This window comes from Salvelinus fontinalis, chromosome 6, assembly GCF_029448725.1.
Source record: "Salvelinus fontinalis isolate EN_2023a chromosome 6, ASM2944872v1, whole genome shotgun sequence".
Lineage (NCBI taxonomy): Eukaryota > Metazoa > Chordata > Actinopteri > Salmoniformes > Salmonidae > Salvelinus > Salvelinus fontinalis.
In genome coordinates, this window is record NC_074670.1 from 29,462,271 (window position 1) to 29,485,018 (window position 22,748).

Genomic DNA, 22,748 nt, shown 5'->3' on the forward strand with positions numbered 1-22,748 from the left:
AGCTAGTTATATCTGTTTCCTCCCTCTTCTTTACTTTACCTAGCCTACGTCCCCCTGTAGACTTTATGTATGTGTTCTGACTCTCCACAATTGCATGCACTTGTACTTTCCCCTTCAGACTGGTGGAGAATTGGGATGCTTTTTCCTTTTTTCTCATTTTTTGACTGCAATTCAATGTGCTCTAGGTCAGTAGCTACCAGAAGGGGGCAGTCCTTGACCATAAATATTTACTAGTGAGCCAAGAATTGACATCCTTGTCCGTTGTCTTTTAATCCGTTCATTGTTGAAAAGCACCTCATCTTCAGAGAAATGTAACAGTGTGTTCTTCATCTCTGAAGATGATAGAACCATATGGGCCAGTTTCCCAGACACAGATCAAGCCTAGTGCTAAACTACAAATCACGTTCAATGGAGATTAGGTCTTTCCATTGAGCATGTTTTTTAGTCCAAGACTAGGCCTAATATTTGTCCCAAAAAATAGCTCTATGTGTTATTAGTTAAGATTATAGACCTAATTGGTAATGGGTATCTGTTAGATCTGTCCCCTGTGACTCCAATGCCAGGGGGTGGATAGTGAGCCTAGAACTTTACAATTCAAGCACACTTCAAAGTGGATAAAAAGCAACATTAATTCGTTTTTATGTGTCTGGTTCTTATCATTTATTGCTCTCATCCATCAAGGCTATGTGCGTGTCTGTTATTTAAATTAGGCTCCATGTCTCATTTAAAAACGTGCTCTGCAATTGCAAGGCGCCTGTATCCAATATATGGACAGCTAGACCACGCAAGGCCGACTGCTATCAAATTACAGCGCATTTCTGTAGTCTACCAAATACCCATCTAGTCCCAGAAAGAGGACTTTTACTGTGAAATAAACTTTCCAAAACACACGGGTCCCTCGGGAGTGAGAGCTGCTTTTCATATGCCTTTGCTCCACTTTGCGCTAAAGCAAAACTGTAGGTTGGGATTTCTTCTGGAGAAGTAGGCTACCACAAGCCACTGAAACGTACTGGAGCCTACTTAACTATTGTAATTTGCGAGATTTATTGTTACCTTTATTAATGCCAAGGTTTCCTACAATAATGACAACCGCAATGTAGCCTATAGATGGAGATGAAACATAGCTCAATTCAAAAGTGATAGTATATGGAAAAAGCATTGTGGAGGAGCAGGAGACTTTATGCACGCTGCATCTTCAGAACCAATGCTGTCCAGTCTTCAATAAAGTTTGTGTAACCATATCTACATGGTGTCAACGGACGTGTTTGCACTATAATAAAGGCTGTAAACGTTCCTTGTGGGATGCACCCGGGTGGGGGAAACGATGGTAAGTGCGGTTCATGTTTCCTTAAATCAGAATTCTCCTTTTGCTGCCCGATAGCACAATTTCAAACTTTTGTTTTGGCTATGCATCCACGTGAAAGTGCTGAATTTGCATACTCTTGCTGCAATTATATTTATTCTGTTCTCGATAAAGCTGCAGAATAGCGAACTTCCAAACTGTTTGGCTAAAAAAGCAAAATCAATTATATTTGTAGGCTACACTATCGCCGAAACGATGTGTGCCTTTATTTCTTGTGATACGAAATTGTAATCTTATTTAGCCTGAAGGAAAAGAAGCAAGAAAGTGCTCCGCTCAGAGCATTTGTTATTTATTGTTCATATTTTGACACATCTGCCCCAAGAGCTGACTTCCACTATCCATTCTGTCTGTTGTGCACTGACAGAGAAACGTGTGAAGTGTCATTACTTCTGGTAAAGGTATTAGTAGAATGAGAGGAGAGACTAGAAGTAATAAACGTTGATATTCTGATTATCTTGCATGTTGAGAAAGCATGAGAATGTATGATATTAATCCGATAGAAAATTATATGTTTATGCCTTACAAATATTCAAGTTGATAGTAAACCCTCTTACAGAAAGTTTAAAAAAAGTTTTAGTCCAAACACTCTTTCAACTGGGTGATCAGGAATCAAGTCTCCCAGTTCCACCAGCCAGTCCCTGCAGTCTCATATTTTCTTAATTGATTCCATACATGTAGAAAGGAGACCCTGGTTTGAACAGCTCCATGGAATCCAAGAATAACTCCAACTTCTCATCTATTGGACCTTAAATGAAGCATAAAGAGTATTGTGTCATGGATTTTACAACCTGTTAGTTATTGTGTTTTTTTTAAATATTTTGAAGAGCACTACTTCACTCCTGGCAACAACAAAAAAAGTGTTTGGCACCTTAGACTGTATTTGAATAGTGATCAGCTCCATCTGTATGCAATGTTTCTGTACTCAGCCAGCTCAAGTGAGGTAGAGAGAGGCATCTTTTCTCTTCAAACACAAGCATGCACTGACTACACCCTCAACCTCAAGTCTGCCTCAAGACATTCAAGGGGCCCCATTGGAATTCACTGCTGTACTCAGGCACACAAAAAAACTCAAACCCCACAGGATATTGGTTAGACACAGGGCACTGTGAGTGCCGTCCATCCATGGTTGTATTCTCAGCTGGGATTTCAGTTCCTGGGTTTGCTTTGAAAGTGAAAGCAGCGCCGTAACTTTGTGCGCCTAAAGGGAAGGCCAACCGACGTCAAATACCATATTCCAGGCAGTATCGGGTCTCGAAGCAGAGCAGTCCAAATAATGCCATGGTTCCTGTCTCAGACAGGATGGAATGCTTGTTGCCTCAATGCATTATGAATTACCCATATAATATTGGCTTCCAAGTAAATCTGTTAGGAGGACAGGACTCCACACCACTGCAGTTTAGGGGGACAAAACAACGCCCTCTTAACACTTAACATTAGGTTTCCCTTATGCCATAGACTAAAGATAAGGTTAAGTACTTAAAATTATTGAATTGTGATGAAAAGACTGGAGTCAAATACAGTTTCATATTAGTCCTAAACAGGTTCTACAGTAGGCCTACCTGTGGATCCCTTTATATGGTCTAGTAGGACTGCGTGAAGTAGGCAAAATTACCATCCAAACACTGGCGTCTGAACTTTTGTAACTCACACACTTTTCATCTGGGTTTTAGTGTATGTGTGTGCGTGTGCGTGTGTGTGTGCTTGAATGTTTGTGTGCGATCAGTGCAACCTATACACGTATACACCTACATAGGTTTCAGTGTGCACTGTGCAGGAATTCTGCCTAGTGAGCTGACCTTTTCACTGGGAAGAAGGAACATGTCATAACAGCTCTGAGCTTCTGTTTTATGAGGCCTGATTGGTTTGGAGCGTCTTTACATCTCCCAGAGAGCATTAGGGGAAAGATGGCTCCTGGTAAAAGGTTGGTGGATAGATTAGTCCGTTGATGTGGCTGCAGGACTGTGTGTGATACTAAGGTTTCCAGAGTGTATTTATTGATGAAAAAAACAGGTTGGTCCAACTGGGGACCAGGAAAAACGCTGACGGGTTGTAGATTGCTTATAATCTCAGTAATCCACATAGAAAATACATTTGCAGGAGGGGAGGAGGAGAGGATGGGAGGGGAGGAGAGGAGGGGAGGGGGGAGGAGAGGATGGGAGGGGAGGAGAGGAGAGGAGGGGGAGAGGATGGGAGGGGAGAGGAGGGGAGGGGAGGAGAGGGGGAGAGGATGGGAGGGGAGGAGAGGAGGGGAGGAGAGGGGGAGAGGATGTGGGGGAGGAGAGGGGAGGAGGGGAGGGGAGAGGATGGGAGGAGAGGAGAGTGGGAGAGGAGGTGAGGGGAGGAGAGGATGGGAGGGGAGGGGGAGAGGATGGGAGGAGAGGAGAGGGGGAGAGGAGGGGAGGAGAGGAGAGGGGGAGAGGGGAGGAGGAGAGGAGGGGAGGAGAGGGGGAGAGGGGAGGAGGAGAGGAGAGATCTGGCAAAAGGTTTCTATCACCAAATAGTGGGGATTTTGTTGGTAAATCAAGCTTTTGTCTTGTGTTTTTACATTGTGTTTTTACATTTTACAATGTAATGTTGCTTATTCTGGGCCAATTTTGCCCAAATGTCATCCTTCTTTCTAACATCCTTCTTCTGAAGTTCCTCTCTTGCCATGGTGTGTCAGATTAAAAGCAGACCTTCTTAAATGTGCTCACACACTGCAGCCATATGGTTAGAACATTCTTTCTCAGGGGATTCATGTTTTTCATAGCTGTAACTAAGGCCTGGCGTTTATAACATATATCACTAGGCATCATTCCTTAATTTACTAACATGCGTGATTGGTGGAAGCATGCCAATTAAATCAAATTGTTTAGACTAGGCTTTTTTTGTGAAAAGTTTAGATTATGATTTCAACTTGCAACAATTGAAAAGGCAAACATGCTCTCAAGTCGGTCCCATTATTTATCACTGTGCAGGCAGGGTCTGGCACGGGGCCTATAAAGTGCACTGCAGAGAGCAGCGCCTCACTGACTACTATGAAGGCTCCTGATTAACGTCTCTGTGTCTGTGTGAGTGTGTGAGTGTGTGCGTGTGTAATAAATCACAATGTATTCAGCCGGCTAAATGCATCAACAGTGTGCCCCATGGGAAGTCAGTTGTCAGTATTCATTTACATGCATAGAATACAATGTTATCAGCAGCTAGCCACACTGCCACAGGACAGTCAATTGACCTTAAGCAGTTTATACTGCAGATGGGTGATATCAATATGTAATTCAAAATCACACTAGGACATGCTGCTCTCATACATCATTTGAATAACTGAAATATTTGACATTTAGTGCAAATAAATGCACAAAAGTGTCCTGTTCAAATTGCTATTGTTCTTTGGGTATATCTTGACAAGTAACTGACTGATGACCTCACTGTAGGCTACACTGATCCTCTTGTCTTGTAGGCGTTACCTTGTAGATTTTCCTCTGACACAGTGGCAGTATAGCCTTGGGGAATGTTTAGATCATGACTCTCCTGTATCTCACACATCCATCCATACAGTACTGCACATACAGTTTGCCTGTCACACTTAAGGATGTTTTCCTCTGTCATTCAGAAAACCTTCGGTGATTTGACTACTGTGATAACAGGATCTTGACAGTGATTCAGAGCTGTCCACACCTATCTCTCCAGGCAGGCCCTGCTCTGCTCGCTGCTTGGGAGGTTGTGTGTGTGTGTGTGTGTGTGTGTGTGTGTGTGTGTGTGTGTGTGTGTGTGTGTGTGTGTGTGTGTGTGTGTGTGTGTGTGTGTGTGTGTGTGTGTGTGTGTGTGTGTGTGTGTGTGTGTGTGTGTGTGTGTGTGTGTGTGTGTGTGTGTGTGTGTGGAATATGTGTAGTGGTTTCTATTTGTCTCTTTTGTGTCTGTGTTTATTTGATATAACCAGCACTGGGCTGACTTCTTCAGTTTCACACTGAGTGGATCATGTACTGCAGCAGATCGGCTGTTGTCACACTCCTTTATTGAGTACTGACGCCTCTGCCATAACAAAGAGGCGTTGCTGATCATGTACATGCATACACACAGGCACACACACACGCACGCACACATGCACACAGACACGTATACACACTGGTACGCACACACACGCATACACACACAAACGCGCTCGCGCTCACGGACAGGCTAAGCAGCAGATGGTTGCCCCACGTCTCCTCTTCCCCTCCTTCTCCCCATCTCTCTTTCACTCTCTCACTCTATCTGTCCTCTCTTTCTCTCACACACCTGCAGAGTTCCCTTTGTAGATTAACATCATCAAGTCTGAAAGTCTCTCTGTGTGCAGCGGAGAAGCACACCTGTATCAGCCTGGCTGTCACTCAGAGAGAGGCTTGGTTAAAGAGGAGAATAAAAGCACTGTTGTTCTGTTTGGGCCCCTATCTCACCACTCTTTCTCCCAGGTCCCGGGGTATAAAGCAGAATATAGACCTATGACTAGCCCATTATGAGAATGGCTCTCTGTGGTATAGTAAGAGACCAGTGGAAAGGAGGATATTGCTGATGCTGACGGGAGGAGAATGATGAGCAGCAGTTTACATTTCAGTCTATGGGACGAGCAGGCTTCTTTTCCCATGGGATGGGGTCATTGCAGTGAAATATGCATCATCAGGTATTGTCAAGGTCACTTGGAACTCAGCATTGCTATAAATCTAAAGAGAGCGAGAGAGAGTGTTTGAGTGTGTGTGCGTGTTTTGTGTGTGTGTGGGTTGCCAGTAAGACTACTTTAATCCAGCCTAGAGCGTCACCACTTCCTCTCTCTCCCACTCTCCCTCATGAATCTGTGTTCAACCAACCACACAGTGTATTCCTTTCCTCTCAGTATAGCCATCTTGCGATAATGTTTTGCTGTGTTTTGCTCCATAACACTTCCGGTCAGTGTGATCTCTCAGGCAGCAGAGATGTGGTGACTGATTCAATTAAGGTCTTCCCCTGTCTGACATCAGTGGAGAGATCTCATGCTGCCTTTTCCATGCCATCCTGTCATATTACTGTCAGATGATGGACTTTGTTCTCCCTCACCAGTCAACACTGCAGCAGAATGGTTTGTTGTGATGTTCTGTGTGGTTTTACAAAGCAGTAAGTGGATTTTTTGCATCCTTTGTTAGCCTTTTTGTTGTATGCGGTTTATTGAAAGGGAGGTTCTCGCTTATTTTTCTCTTTCAAAGTTGCCTCAGCGCTGGGACTGAATGGTCATGTGAGACAGAAATGATTCCCTCTGACTAGAACATCTATTTAATATACACAATAATACTCTACATGAATATAGAAGCAATTAATTTCATGTTAGAAAATGTCAATACCCCCTAAACCTCCTGTGCCCATACAGACAGACATACACACATGTGCACTCGTGCGAATAGATATGGTTTTACACAATTGCACACATACAATTCATACATGCCAATTAACTGAATAATATTCTGTGTGTAGTCACAGTGTATCCGTTTTGCCATGGTAGAATGGCGAGAGAATTTACTCCTTTGTTCTGCCATGCAGGAGTTTCATTCTCAACGGGTGATTAACTACAATGTATCAGCAGGAAAGAGAGAGAGCCTCCCTCCACATGCTAGTGTACGTGGTTATGCTAATAGAGCTGCAGTCCAGTGCTTTTCCAGAATATGACTGTGATAGTCCCTAAAGCCTGACCACCAAGCCAGTCTGTTCTCCTCCCACTGAACAAGGCTACTTCAGGAGCTCTTTTTAGATGCTATTCTCTGTGTAATATTAGTGCTATTCGTCTACAGTATTCACCCTCGCCCTTTCTCTCTCTTTCCCCTCCCACTCTCTATCCCTACTTCCACCTTTCTCTCATCCACCCTTCCTCTTTCTCCTCCTCCCCCTCTCCGCTAAACACAGAAAATAATGAGACAGATTTTCTCGTAATCTTCTTTGAATCCTGTAAAGCATTAGTTGCATGTCTCAGCATTCCTGCAAACCTGTCCTCGAGCGTTCCGTCTACTAAAGGAGAAGACATGTAAAAAGAATGGAACAGAAGGTAAAGGCATCAGATACCTGGCCTGCTGAAACGAGTGGGAGGCTATAGCCTATTAGGATTCCAGCCTTGCGGTTGTCATAGCTGGCATTAGACTGACGTGGAACACAGACAAATGCTGAACAAATATTGGTAAAGATCACTGCAAGAAAGGTAATTGACGAAGAGGACTCCACTCAATAAAGTTAAGCTACTGTATACTTCCTGTATTCTTCTCGTGTTCTTTGTGTTACATAGGTGCTAAGATGTGTTGTGTGGCCATGTAACAGATTATATAGCATGTGAGTTGAAAACCATTCAACTGCAGCCCTGCAATACAACAATGACTTTGTGTCAATTTCAAACTATTTTGTTTTTGTGATTATTAAAATTCCTATCAAACGTGACACCAAGGCATTTGTCTTGTTTTTTTGTGCTGTGGTTTGGTGTTGACCTGTGTATCATACCCCCTTGATGTGCATGTCTGCTATAGAGAAGTGCTAAAGCCACACAAAATCAACAAGATGTCTTCATGTTGACACGGTCACACAGGCACACAGATACACAGTCACACAGACACACAGACTCACAGTCACACAGACACACAAGGTGCTACATGCCTGACCACTAATTTGAGTCGGTTGGTCAAACCACTGGGAAAACAAACTGAGCCGACACTTGGCTTACATCCCGAATGGCAACCTATTCCTTAGATAGTGCGATATTTTTGACCAGGGCCGTAGTGCACTAAATAGGGAATAAGGTGCCTTTTGAGCTTCACCTTCCCGTGGCACAAAACCCACAAGAAAATAGACCCTGTGTGCGTCTTAAATTACACCCTATTCCCTATATAGTGCACTACTTTTGTGCAGGATTTGGAAAGGCTCAAGACAGGGTGCATCTGTGTCACTTCCACAAAATTCCAGAATGTTGGAACGTGTATAATGTGTTCTTGGAGAGCAGGTTTCATCAGTGAGTGTGAGTGAGTCTTCTGGCTTTGCCAGGTGGAGGCTGGTGCAGTGCGTCACTGGAGTGAGGGTGTTGGACAGTGGCATAGTGAAACTTCAGCTTTATCCACCCACCGCCAAACAATATCTCTGCTGCTCAGGAATTTATTACAATTTACAGTACAGTACAGGTGCAGGACATATCTTATGCAAATTAATCCCTAAAGATACACCCTATGGACACTTCTTTAGATATGAGAGGATTGGATAGGTGCAAGCAATATGGCGGGAATTTCACCTGTCCTAACAGAGGGCAAGATGGAGCTACCACCATATTCTGGTGGTATACTATATTCTACTTATCCAACTATCTCAGATCTACACATATGCCTGGGGGTTAGGTGTTGATTTTTCTGCGCCCTATGAGTCAGCTGGGTAAGTAGTAGATCTTATTCAGACAGGGATCTCCACAGACATCTAAAAGCCCATCAGGACCCCTGACTCAGTCCGAGCTACTGGCATGACATTCTTTCAGAAGAGCATAATGAAATCCATTCACAGGTGGTGTATGGGAAAGCTGTAAAACTGTCGTCAGCCACCGACTGGGAAAAGATCTCATGGGTTTGAAACATTCCTTCCGTTGAATTCCCTCAGAGAGAAAGAGGAGAGAGGAGAGCGGGAGGAAGAGAGGAGGAAGAGAGGCAGGCAGAGGGACAGCTGATGTAGGTTGTCTTTCTGAGAGATGACTGCTTTCCCCTACTATTGGTTATATAAACAGTAGAGTTGCATTGTGGGCCAGTAAAGCTGATCCTTGATGGCAGTTTCTGGCTGTCACTCAGAGAGCGGCTTGGTTAAAGAGGAGAATATTCAAATATTCATCTAAATGTAACTCAGACAAAATAGAAAAGATTAGAAACAAAAACATGGAAGGAGCTAAGTTATATTCATAATAATACTATATGTACAGTTGAAGTCGGAAGTTTACATACACCTTAGCCAAATACATTTATACTCAGTTTTTAATAAATCCTGACATTTAATCCTAGTAAGAATTCCCTGTCTTAGGTCAGTTAGGATCACCACTTTATTTTAAGAATGTGAAATGTCAGAATAATAGTAGAGAGAATTATTTATTTCAGCTTTTATTTCTTTCATCACATTCCCAGTGGGTCAGAAGTTTACATACACTCAATTAGTATTTGGTAGAACATTTTCTATGGGATTGAGGTCAGGGCTTTGTGATGGCCACTCCAATACCTTTGTTGTCCTTAAGCCATTTGGAAGACCCATTTGCGACCAAGCTTTAACTTCCTGACTGATGTCTTGAGATGTTGCTTCAATATATCCACAAATTTTTCCTCCCTCAAGATGCCATCTATTTTGTGAAGTGCACCAGTCCCTCCTGCAGCAAAGCACCCCCACAACATGATGCAGCCGTGCTTCACGGTTGGGATGGTGTTCTTTGGCTTGCAAGCCTCCTCCTTTTTCTTCCAAACATAACAATGGTCATTATGGCCAAACAGTTCTATTTTTGTTTCATCAGACCAGAGGACATTTCTCCAAAAAGTACGATTTTTATCCCCATGTGCAGTTGCAAACCGTAGTCTGGCTTTTTTAATGGCGGTTTTGGAGCAGTGGCTTCTTCCTTGCTGAGCGGCCTTTCAGGTTATGTGGATATAGGACTCATTTTACTGTGGATATAGATACTTTTGTACCTGTTTTCTCCAGCATCTTCACACGGTCCTCTGCTGTTGTCCTGGTATTGATTTGCACTTTTCGCATCAAAGTACGTTCATCTATAGGAGACAGAACGCGTCTCCTTCCTGAGCGGTATGGCTGCTGCGTGGTCCGATTGTCACGGCCGTTTAAAGGAGAGGACCAAGGTGCAGCGTGGTGAGCGTACATTTTCTTTATTTAAATCAAACTGACGCCGAACAAAAACAATAAACACTACAAAAACAAACCATGAAGCTCAAAGGCTATGTGCCCTAAACAAAGTCAACTTCCCACAAAGATAGGTTGGAAAAAAGGCTACCTACGTATGGTTCCCAATCAGAGACAACGATAAACAGCTGTCCCTGATTGAGAACCATACCCGGCCAAAATATAGAAATACCAAATCATAGAAAACGAAACATAGAATGCCCACCCCAAATCACACCTTGACCAAACCAAATAGAGACATTAAAAGGCTCTCTACGGTCAGGGCGTGACAATACCCCCCCCAAAGGTGCGGACTCCGGCTGCAAAACCTGAACCTATAGGGGAGGGTCTGGGTGGGCATCCATCCGCGGTGGCGGCTCAGGTGCGGGACGCAGACCCTGCTCCACCTCTGGCTCACCCCGCTTGGTGACCCTCGTCACCCCGGACTGGGCACCCTCGTCGCTGTGGGCCCCGGACTGGAGGCCATCTCTGGAGGCTCCGGACTGGAGGCCGTCCCTGGTGTGTGTGTTCAAAGTCAGCGTTGTGCCGTGAGGTGTTGTTTTATGGGTGATTTTTTAATCTAATTCTATTGCTTGGGTTAACTGAGGTGGAAGAGAGTTCCATGTAGTCATGGCTCTATAGCTATACCATAGCCTCTATAGCTCTATACCATAGCCTCTATAGCTCTATACCATAGCCTCTATAGCTTTATACCATAGCCTCTATAGCTCTATACCATAGCCTCTATAGCTTTATACCATAGCCTCTATAGCTCTATACCATAGCCTCTATAGCTCTATACCATCGCCTCTATAGCTTTATACCATAGCCTCTATAGCTCTATACCATAGCCTCTATTGCTTTATACCATTGCCTCTATAGCTCTATACCATAGCCTCTATAGCTCTATACCATAGCCTCTATAGCTTTATACCATAGCCTCTATAGCTTTATACCATAGCCTCTATAGCTCTATACCATAGCCTCTATAGCTTTATACCATAGCCTCTATAGCTCTATACCATAGCCTCTATAGCTCTATACCATCGCCTCTATAGCTCTATACCATAGCCTCTATAGCTTTATACCATAGCATCTATAGCTCTATACCATAGCCTCTATAGCTTTATACCATAGCATCTATAGCTCTATACCATAGCCTAATCATTTAATTGATATATGATTCAGATAAATAACTGCCTCTGGATTTACCATAGGTTTGAATAACATTGAGAGCATATTCCATAGAGATCCATCTGAAGGGATTTATCTCTGTGGCATACATACTCTATATGCGATGGAGACTTTATGGAAAGGGACCGGTTTGTATTTAGGCCTATGCCACAGAAAAGTAATTCATCATCACAGAGGCTGCAGTAGAAGTAAGCCATCCAGAATCTGTCTGTGTCCCAAATGGCACCCTATTCCCAATGGGCCTTGGTCAAAAGGAGTGCACTATATACCATTTGGCACGCAGTATCTGTCAGCACATTCTGGATGGTCTGGCGTGCAGAAGGGAATGCTACAATATCTATGTGTGTGCCATAGTATTTGTCTCAGCTCAGTAACTGTAACTTTCCTACAATATAAGCAGAGGAAAGCCCAGCTATGGCTGAAAAAGGCTTTATTTACACTTGTGTGCATTGCAGACGGGATACATGTGGATCAACTCTCTCTCTCTTTCTCTCTCACCTTAGTGTTTTAACAGAATAACTTACCAAATCTATATTTTTTTGTTTGAAACACAGGTTGTTAATTTTTTTTGTTTACCCTCGTCCTTCAGTCTGTGTACTGATATGTGCATTTCTCAACCTCTGAGAGATTTAAGTTTCCTCTTCTGTAAACACATACTGGAATCTGAGCTGTTCTGTTCAAGTGGCCGACCAGCGACCGTACAATTTAGAGAGTAAATATATTTTATTTATAGCTCTGCTCCATTATAATCATGGCTTTTTGGTGGTTCTCAACTACAGACCTAACTTTCTCTTTGTTTCCTGTTTCCCATGCATGCAGGCCTTCAGAGTGTGGTCCAAGATCTGCTGCAAGAGGTGGGCAGTGTGGGCCTTCCTCCTCCTCTTTACCCTGTCTGTGGTGGTGATCAACACTCTCCCCTTCCCCCCCTCTGAGACGCGCAGGCTGCCCTCACGAGGCCTGAGCTCTGCTGGAGCCGGAGGGTATAGAGCAAGGGCTAGACCCAGGGAAAGGGCCACATTGGCCCCTCACCACCACCACCATCTTCCTCTAACCCTCAAAGGTCACAGTGGAGGTTGGAAGCAGAGTGACAAAGTCAAAGAGTCCTCCAAGCATCACCTGGTGAAGGACCAGCCCAAACTGGACAGGGGAGCAGCTAGCATGACAGATGAGAGAACTCACAGCAACTACAAGAAGAATCGTAAAACTAAGGGCATCGCCTCCAAAAGGAAAGAGAAGAAAGAGATGCCGCCAAGTTCTAGTAGAGACAAACAACATAATATCCAGCCATTGACAGTCACTGCTGTGCTAATAAGGCATGATGGAAGCCATCTAACCAACTACAGTGGTTCAGAGCTCTCCACCCAACCACCACCTCTTTCCAGACAAGAGAACGTCCACCCAGCTGTGCCCCAGACTGTAGCTCGTAGCCAGAGCCGCCCTTCTACTGCAGACCTCGGCCTGTCTGACTCTGAGCACAAATGTACTCCAGATGAACAGAGACAGGACCAGGGGCACACCGGACAGGCAGGGAGGAAGAACTTAACCAAGCAGCAGGCTGTGAAAAAGGTCCCCAGAGAACTCAGGAAACGTGACAGACAGCCTTCGTCTGGGCGTAAAGAGACCCGGCCCACAGCGGAGACAGCAGCAGAAACAGAGAAAGGGAGTGAGGGGGAGGCCCACTGGTGTAAGATGTCAGCTGGAGAGAGGGAGTTTCCAGACACTGACACACGGAGAATAAGGACTGGGGACACTGACTCTGTGCCATGGCTCAGCAAGGACGATATTCACAAGATGGAGTTCCTCTCGGGCAGCGAGGTTGTCAGTAAGGCCAGGGTCCCAGCCCACGGACAGGTCCTCCATGTAGTGCTGGGTGCCCCTCATCATCCCCCTTCTCTTGGGGCTCCATTGGCTGACCACAGTGAGCACTGCCAACAGGGTCTGTGTGCCCTGATCAAACGTCCAGACGACTGGTTCGAAGTCTTTGCTTTCCATTTAGACCGTGTTCTCGGCTTGAACAGGAGTCTGCCCACAGTGTTCAGGGCCTTCCACAGTGACATCTTGCCTTATAAATACACCAGAGGGGCAGCCAGACCCGTGGTGTGGTGGGACCCAGGCATCCAGCACCTGGATGATGATGACAATGACCAGAACTCATTCCCTCTCACCTGGCCCCAGTACCAGAGCTTGCTGAGGGCCAGGTGTGGCAGTGGCAGCGGCATGGCCCTCAACGAGAACCCCTGTGTGGGGGTTCACCATGCGGAGTGGGGGCGCCTGGCACTCTTTGACTTCCTCCTACAGGTATAGAACAACTGATAACACTGTATCCTCCAATCACACTTGTTAAACCCTATCTCTATGGCATATTTAACTTATTTAACTTATTGACAGCATTGATTTGAACTTTTAAGAGATACATTGGCTAGAGTAAAGAGGTCAGAAAGACTGATAGGTAGTGGATATGTGACTGTTAGATTTCATATTCCTCCTAATGTCAGGCATTCTAACCCGATCTTAATTCCTAACCGTATCCCTAACCTTAGCCATAACCGTAACTCATTTTTATCCTGATCTGCCACTCAAACGTACACATCCAAACTGATAGCGTTCTAAATCCTTTCAGTCACACCATGTGAAGACTACCTATGGAAATAATGCATAGACTAGATTCTGATTGAAATCTCACCTCACCTTGAGAGATGTACGTTTTGTAAAGTTGTTATTCCAGTACACTGTATAAACTGACAGTTAACTAGTGATTCACTTAACGTCACTATGGAGGGCCCAGTTGATAAGGACTCATGAGGTCAGGCAGACTGGGAAAACTCATGGTGCTATGGGCCCTGGTCAAAAATAGTGCACTACAAAGGAAATAGTTTGCCATTTGGGATGCAGATCTTGTTTTGCATTTATATTAAAGAACATTCTCACTGGATGAAATCCACCAACCTCGTCTAATAGTAGGCTGGCAGTCCTTGATAATGAGCCTATTTGAGCACTGGATTGTATTGCCAAGGTCTTATCATCTGAAGAACTCTACTCACTAAACTGCCTTAGATTAAAAGATGCCGGCCAAAGAAAAGAGTGTGACTTTCTCTGTCTGGAGCGATAAATGTAATTGATTATCAGATAATTATGTTTTTCATGGTGAGTGCAACCCGTCAGCTTACTAGACATGCAACATATTAAGTCATTATCATTCTCCCTACTAGATGAATGAACATTATCATTCTCCTACTAGATGAATGAACATTATCATTCTCCTACTAGATGAATGAACATTATCATTCTCCCTACTACAGTAGATGAATGTATCAGCGCAGTTCAATAAAAAAATCAACACAATGTTTGTCTCTAATTTAGCTTCTAACTCGTTTATGATCTGCCAGTGATTTATAATGAAGTTGGAGATCTTTATTGTGTAAGAAATGATGGCTGATGGTCCATGTAAGAGCCGGATGCAGGATCATTTTTTTGTGTGTGTGTGTGTGTGTGTGTGTGTGTGTGTGTGTGTGTGTGTGTGTGTGTGTGTGTGTGTGTGTGTGTGTGTGTGTGTGTGTGTGTGTGTGTGTGTGTGTGTGTGTGTGTGTGTGTGTGTGTGTGTGTGTGTGTGTGTGTGTGTGTGTGTAAAGCTGAGACATCCTGAGAGGATGTAATTAATACAGGATTGATAAGGCCAGCTCTGCCACAGTCCCACTCTAAAACTCTAAATGGAGTAGTATGTCAGTCTAACTCTGCATGGGGAATATCTAAGCTCCCATTAGGGAATGAGAGGTGGCAATGAAGCCAACAACCCAATGATGTTTATTGAAAGTAATAGAGAGTTAGTACGTATGATATAGACATAGTACAATGTACAATATTTGATACACACAAACACACACACACCAGTCTCGGTCTTCATCAGGCCTCTAAAGACCCAATGTCTGGCCGCTGGCAGTGTGAAGTCAAAGTCAGGGTTGCCATGGTGATGCTCGGCAATCACGGATGCCTAAGTCCACATTAGGAAGGACTGAGAGGAAAGTGATGGCAGCTGCTCCTCTCGCTATCTGTCTCTATAGCCAAAAGAAAGTCCATTTCTTTGTTTAGAAAAAGATCCCAGAAGAAATAAACAGTGTGCTGGTGCCCTCGGATGGGTGAAAACTACAAGGCCATGGAGACTTAGTATTAGGTGCTCTTTGAAACGGGTGGTCTATGACTGGCAGAACAATTATGGGGATGAAGGACTCCACATAGTAAACAAAACATTTAGAAAAACATTGTGGGGCTTACTTTTTCCATCTATTACTTTGTTACTGCAGGGTGAACAGTCATTGTTATGTAGCCAATACAGATTGGCGGCAGAATAGATATTGTTTCAGAAAATAATGTCTCACAATGAGAAGGAAAAGAGGCTGAGCAAACCTAAACTATTGGAAAATGTCTCTAAAAGAGATGAGTCACAAATTGCATTCTTTGATTGTGTTCAATCTATATTCTCTCACTTTGGAGGCTATTACAGGGTTTTATCCATGCTACCCATTCTATTAAAAATAGAAAACTATTCAATAGAACACCCAGCCACTGAACCAACTCAGCTGTAGAAAAATCTGATAAAGATAAAGAAAGACTGCCTTTTCTCTGTGAGATGGAATGGAATGGGTAACTGATCTGTGGGGGGAGAGAATAGTGGCTGAATACAAAATGGAACCCTATTTCCTAAATAGTGCACTAGATTTGACTGGCTTTGATCAAAGGTAGTGCACTATATAGGGAATAGAGTGCCATTTGGGATGCGGTGAGCCACTGTATGAATAATACATGAGTAGTCTCTTTGCAGAAGTCAATACTTGTAACATGGCCAACTGTTAATAGCATTGTATTGATTGTATTGATTCAGTGGAATTGCTGACTGGGACCCTGTAACACTTGTTCCTACCTGGTCATTTAACACATCTAATGGCTCTGATGTGGAACCTAACACCAATTAGCAAGGGGAACAGTGTGAAGGACACACGGTCACACACACACTTTGCCTGGGGAGTACAGAGGAGACAGAGGACCTTGCGCCAACTGTCCTTGTTGTTGGTCATTGCCTTGGATGCTTTGAATTGCCATTGTAGGCTAAGAAGGCTACTGATGTATTGCTATGAATTAGTTGTGAGTAGGCTTGTTGTTTTGCTTGTGATGTTCTTGTGTGTGATATAGACCTTAATAGCATGTACTGTTTCCCAGAGACTTGGTGGTGGTGTAATACTGTATGTCAACACTGAAACCGTATCCAGGAGACTCTTGTACTCTGTCCCTATGGGAATGAGTGTATTCTAGTGTAAGGGTGAAATGTAGTAGGGATGTGAGAACTCCTGAAGGCGCTAAAGAAGTGAAGGGAAATGGTGTGGTGTGAGTTTTACCACAGAGAGGCCCAGACAGACCTGGGGGCATATCTCACCTTGGTAACACTCAGAGGAGTGTGGCAATGCCTTCACTTCTCAGTTTAACAACAAGGATGACATTGCTCCCTTCCTCCCCTGATAGTTGGTTTATTCTGCGGTATAATGAGGAAGAGAATGGTACCACAGGTATTGATGTTGCGTCATTATATTTAGGGATTTTTTTGGTGTAGTTATGCAACAACAAAAAAACAACTGCGATGAATACATACATGCATGAACAAATGTAAAATGATGGATGTTAACTTTGAAAAAAGAGCTTCCTTATTTAAACAGTGATTATTGAAGTTGATGAAGTGGAGAGAAGTCAGCCTGAAGTTAGAATAGATATGAATTTAAAGTACACTTAAAAGTTTGGCTTTACTATTGCATTCTTGTTCATAGAATTGGACTTAATGCAATAAATGAGGTGGCAAAAGAAGCAGTCTTACTGCTTTCGCTAGCTTGCTCTGGTTTGCCCTCACTGCAGGTGATTGACCTACAATGACTGAACCACCTCTTTACTGTAGTCAAAGTTCCCGCTGGGGTCTCTCTCACACAAGTAACTACCTCCTCACCATCCCTCCTCTCACCAGCCCCCCACTCCTCCTCTCACCATTCCACTCCTCCTCTCACCTCCCTCTCGCTCCTGCTCTCATGCCAAAGGCTTAAGCTGTAACTGTCACTATCTCTATCAACACTTAGGCCTTACTTGGCTGCATTTTGATTTATGTCAACAAAAGGATCAATGACTGCATAGCAAACAAGCGGTAAGAGTTATTTGCTATGATTTCAGAAAGTAAATACATTTTCTACTTGTTTCTTGTAGTCACCCTTGATTTTCCTCTTGGAAAGCTGTTCCAGAGTCTGAAGTTCTTTATAAAGAAAGGACCGAAGAGATCCTATAAATCCGGAGTTCCCAGCCTTTTTTTCACCAGGCCCCCTTTTTCACATGTAAAAAATGTCATGCACCCCACCGCTTTCTTTATGACTGTTTATTGAGATAGCATATATTAAATATACCACCAGCTTGAATTTGTGGTGTTGTTTTGAAGCTAATTTCCTGCAATTCTATGTTTTTTAATGATAATAATCATAATAATGGATATAGAAAATAATGTCTAGACCGTTATCAAATATGTTTTATTATGATCATTCATATGAACACTCAATTCAATTATTCACATTCTATTTTGCAGAAAGTGAATAGATCAATTGACAGCCACAGAGTCAGAGTGTATAAGATTACTTCCCAAGCAAAGTTTAAAACAACGTATAGTCCAATTTCTTTCACTCCTCAACTTTAGAAGGTCGTAGCTCAGCTTCTGAATGTCATAGAGACCAATCAAATATAATCCCATGTGCATCAGAGCTGTATCTTCCTTGAGTGTTGTACCGCTTGTTTCTAGCCTAAAGAATCACAGATTTATGTGTTGTTTTAGATCGGTATACAATCAGGAATTGTAAAAACAAAAACAATTGGGAACCCCTGCGATAAATCACAGTTCTGTATGTAATTCTATGAAAAGGTCATTGTTAATGATCAATCCCAACTAATTCATGTTCTTCCATCCCCCCGTGCAGGTGAATGATCGTCTGGACCGGTACTGCTGCGGTTTCCAGCCTGACCCAGCAGAACCATGTGTGGAGAACCTGCTACATACCAAGTGCAGGAACTCAAAGGATCTAGTGCTGGTGCACATCCTGGTAACTACCATATCACACCCCAAAAAACATCATACGGACATAATGTATGGGCCATTCTGGCTCAGACAAGGCTTACTTACTTACTTGGACATAATGTAAAATAATAGCCTGAAGGAGGTTAAGGAGGAGGCTTGTCTAAATAATCTAATTGGACAATGTTAACAGACCTCTACATTTATTAATATTATTACTACTATCCAGACCTTTTCTTCTTAACAAAGAGAATTCCGATGTTGGACAAAGAGGATAACTATTCTTTTACAACTGCTCTGTGGAAAAATGCCTCCCTCTTTCCACTGAACCTGCTGAACTCATTGCTGATACTTGGTACTTGCTCTTGACAAAGACAAATAGAATTCTATTAAGCACATTACGCTTTATTATTTCAGCTGTTTTAGAAAGGATTAGGAGTTGACTTTGTATCTATATACTGGATTCTTGACCTAGCTCACTGTAATATAGTGTATCTTGTGATGTGCATATCATTCTTAGTCTATCTTCTTGATGTGCAGTATAATACCTGCCAAACTGTGTATGTGACCAATAAACTTTGGCCACTGATTTATAGTTTGATATATAGTGAGAGGTCTAAAAAAGTAATATCTACTTTAAAGTTATTCTCCCGAGCCTTCATCTCATCTCATAATTACTATATTAATATATATCAAAGAGATACAGTTAGTGTTGATGATACTTTATGCTAAACTATACTGTGTCGGTCTATGTTTCTTTCTACAGGTGAGGAGGGTAGAGCCTACCAGACTGGTGTTTATAGACAATGCAGGCAGGCCAAATCATCCCCATGAAAACCTCAACTTCCGCTTAGTAGAGGGCATCGATGAGTGAGTACAAACATCTATAATCCAATCTCTATTCAAGGATAGACCGAATCATGGAAATAGGCTTAGTCTGCCAGAACTCCGGCCAAAAGTACTGCACTATATAGGCAACTGGGTGCCATTTAGGAAACACCTTAGTGTACAGAAGCTCAGTTGAACCCTACATCAACCCCACATCACACAGCCTTAATGTGTGTTTCCTAAATCCAGTGAAGCGAGTGGGCGGATCTTCATAACTCTAGCTATGCATTGTTGTTATTTCTTTCTGAATAGATGAAGTGTAACTGTTGGTAGATGAAACTAAAATAGGCCACATCATCACAATATGCTCAGTAAATTGGGTTTGATATCCTTTGTCTGGTATTTGTCTGGATTTAACAGTCTTACTGTATTTTTCTGGCAGGTTTCCAGAGAGAGCCGTATCAGTTCTCCAGTCTGGCTGTTTGGAGAGCATGCTCCTGAGCTCCCTGTATATGGACAAGGAATTCTGGGAGAGCCGAGGGGGGGCACGTGGCCTGAAACCTCTCATCCACACTGTTGAGCAGAGAGGGAGGATTCTGCTGCAGCACATCCACGACAAGAGACTCAGACTGAACAGGGATCTGTGAATCCAATGGCCCAGAAAGCACCCAACAGTACATTCATTTCATCCAGGCAGGGGGTGCCTGTGACAGATGTGGAAGCCACCTCAAGGTCCCGGGCAGCCTAAAGACACAGGGTGTGTCTCAAATGGCACCCTATTCCCTATATAGTGCACTACATATGACCACAGCCCTTCATTGTCTATAACACCCTACGGGCCCTGGTCAAAGGTAGTGCACTGTATAGGGAAGAGGGTGCTCTTTGGGCCACAGATACAGTATGCCTGTTCCATGCTGTTTGTGGTTCCCATCCATGTTGTATCCATACATCTTTCCAACATCCCTCAAGGCAAGCAAATTATGTTATTGAAATTGCACCGTTTTCTTCGCTGCCTGTTTATGAGGTGAGTTTTGTATTTTCGAATAAAAAATAGCAGATTTAACGATTGATTTAATGTCTGTTTTATGAGATAAGCGTTCAGCTGTAATCTTAAAATGAAAGATTTTAGATCAATGAATAGCTTCTGAACTGGATCCAGGAGTCTTGTCGATAAGAAAATACCAAACCTTTTATAAGATTGTGCTCCTAAGACAACGATGAGGAAACCCTCTCAATTGTGTTAAAGGAACACTATTATTATTAGTAGTATTATTAATATTATTATTATTGCTGAACATTGGACTTATTGCCTATGTTCCAGGACATTTAGACAATGATGACTCCACGCCAATTAATGAACAATGGACAATATATTGAAGTGACCTACAGACTGGGGTTGCTTCCTTGTGGGGCTACAGCACATTGCATTCCTATGGGCTAAACTGTTTAGGATAGATGGCCAGTCCCATAGACTTCGACACAATTCACTTATTTAACATGTTTTTCTATGTTTAAGGTTATTTAGACTATATTGCTAATAATAATGAGGATATTTGACTGTTTAGTCTTGCATTTATGTTGTTATATTTAGCCTACTTATTGACTCAAGACATTTCAGCTTTTCATTTTCAATTAATTTGTAAAAAATTCTAAAAACATTATTCCACTTTGACATTACGGGGTATTGTGTGTAGGCCAGAGACACAATCTCAATTTAATTGATTTTAAATTCAGGCTGTAACACAACAAAATGTGGAAAAAGTCAAGGGGTGTCAATACTTTCTGAAGGTACCTCTATTTTCTTCAATCAAGAAACTAGAAATTCGACATATGAGCTTGTCTGACCACCACACTTACTACTTTAAATTTCAGAATCTCCTTAAAGAAACACAAGAATTACTACAAAAATTATTACAAAATCCTACTTTCTGTAATCAGTTTGAAATTGAACTAAATAAATGTATAATGATCAATAAAAATTTGGTTAATGACCCCCAGATTCTATGGGATACCACCAAAGGTTTTATTAAAAATAATGCAACTGAATTTGCATCTGGGTTGAATGAAGATATCAGAATTGGAAATGTTGCAAACTGTGTTAGAGCGTTCTAAACAAAGACTCTTTTCAGACCAGGTAGCTATTACTCTTTCCAAAGTTAAGACAGAATTTAATGTATTGATAAGACAGAGAGCAGAATAGCCATCCATCGTGTAAGACTCAACCATTACTTCAATGGTAATCGTCCTAGTTGTTTTCTGACCAACAAACTACGCAGTAATGATCAATTAGCTGATATAGCAACTGCTGAATCTGAAACAGAGGAATTACTATCAAAACCCAAATTAATCAATCAAATATTCTCCTGCTTCTATAAATAACTGTACACTTCTGATTGTAAATCCACACCAAACCAGACTAAGACCTAGATTCAATCAGATCAAGTCTTAACCTGCGATAGCACACACCTGCATAAATCAATGAGCAGCTGCTCTTGCGATCTTTGTCACGAAGCACACCTGCACCACTCGAGTTAGAAGTTCAGAATTTGTAGGCTATATAAAAATAATAACGTTCAAATTGAAAAATCATTCAGCTAAATAACGAAGATTTCTATCATCCTAATCGAGGTGTACATTACATTTCAGTTTATTTTTTTATTTTTATTTTTTACAAGTATTTGAACTTGTAAACAAGGCTGCATGGGATTTCTTTGTGCAGAAAATGAGAATGTTTGCTTTAGGTATAATTCCACGCCACTTGTGGATGTGGCAGCTCCAACGCAGTTCCACCTCTGACACCATCAAAACAACAGCTATGTGGATGTCGCTTAAAGCAGATCTGATTGAATAGAGTCTTTCTAAAATAATTAAGAACTCTTCTTCTCTGAACAGGGGAAGCCATTTGGGAGCCCACATCTCTCTCAGTGAACTCAAAAGGGCAATGGATAGCATGATAAAGGAAAATCACCTGGAGGGGACGATATTCCTCCTGAGGTCTATTTAACATTTTGGAATTAATTAGGTCCACTATTGGTCGAAATTATTAATACAGGTGTTCACAAGAGTTCATTTAGGAAAGATGTGAACACAGCACAAATGTAGCTTTTATTTAAAAAAGGATAGGATGCCACCCAGTGTTCTCATTATCGCCCCCTATCTTTGATGAACACAGATATTAAACTGTTTTCCAACATGTTATTATCTCATCTCGAGACTTATTTACCCAAGTTGATCCACACGGACTAAAGTGGGTTTGTTAAAAAGTGTTTATCCTCGGATAACCTCTGTCGACTATTACATATCTTAGATGCTTAATCAGAAACAACAGCTATTTTGGCTGTATTATCTCTTGATACAGAAAAAGCATTTGATTGAATAGAACTGTGATATCTATGGTCTGTTTTGGAA

General features: G+C 42.5%; 1 protein-coding gene across 1 annotated transcript; it reads left to right on the plus strand.

Annotated features, from left to right (window-relative positions):
• Positions 1-71: 71 nt before the first annotated feature.
• LOC129857587 (Golgi-associated kinase 1A-like) lies at positions 72-22,538 on the plus strand. The gene is made up of 5 exons (XM_055926006.1): positions 72-1,327; positions 12,248-13,726; positions 18,418-18,540; positions 19,279-19,382; positions 19,783-22,538. The coding sequence occupies exons 1-5, from the start codon at positions 1,325-1,327 to the stop codon at positions 19,985-19,987; spliced, it is 1,914 nt and encodes a 637-aa protein (XP_055781981.1). The 5' UTR covers positions 72-1,324; the 3' UTR covers positions 19,988-22,538.
• The last annotated feature ends 210 nt before the right edge of the window (positions 22,539-22,748 follow it).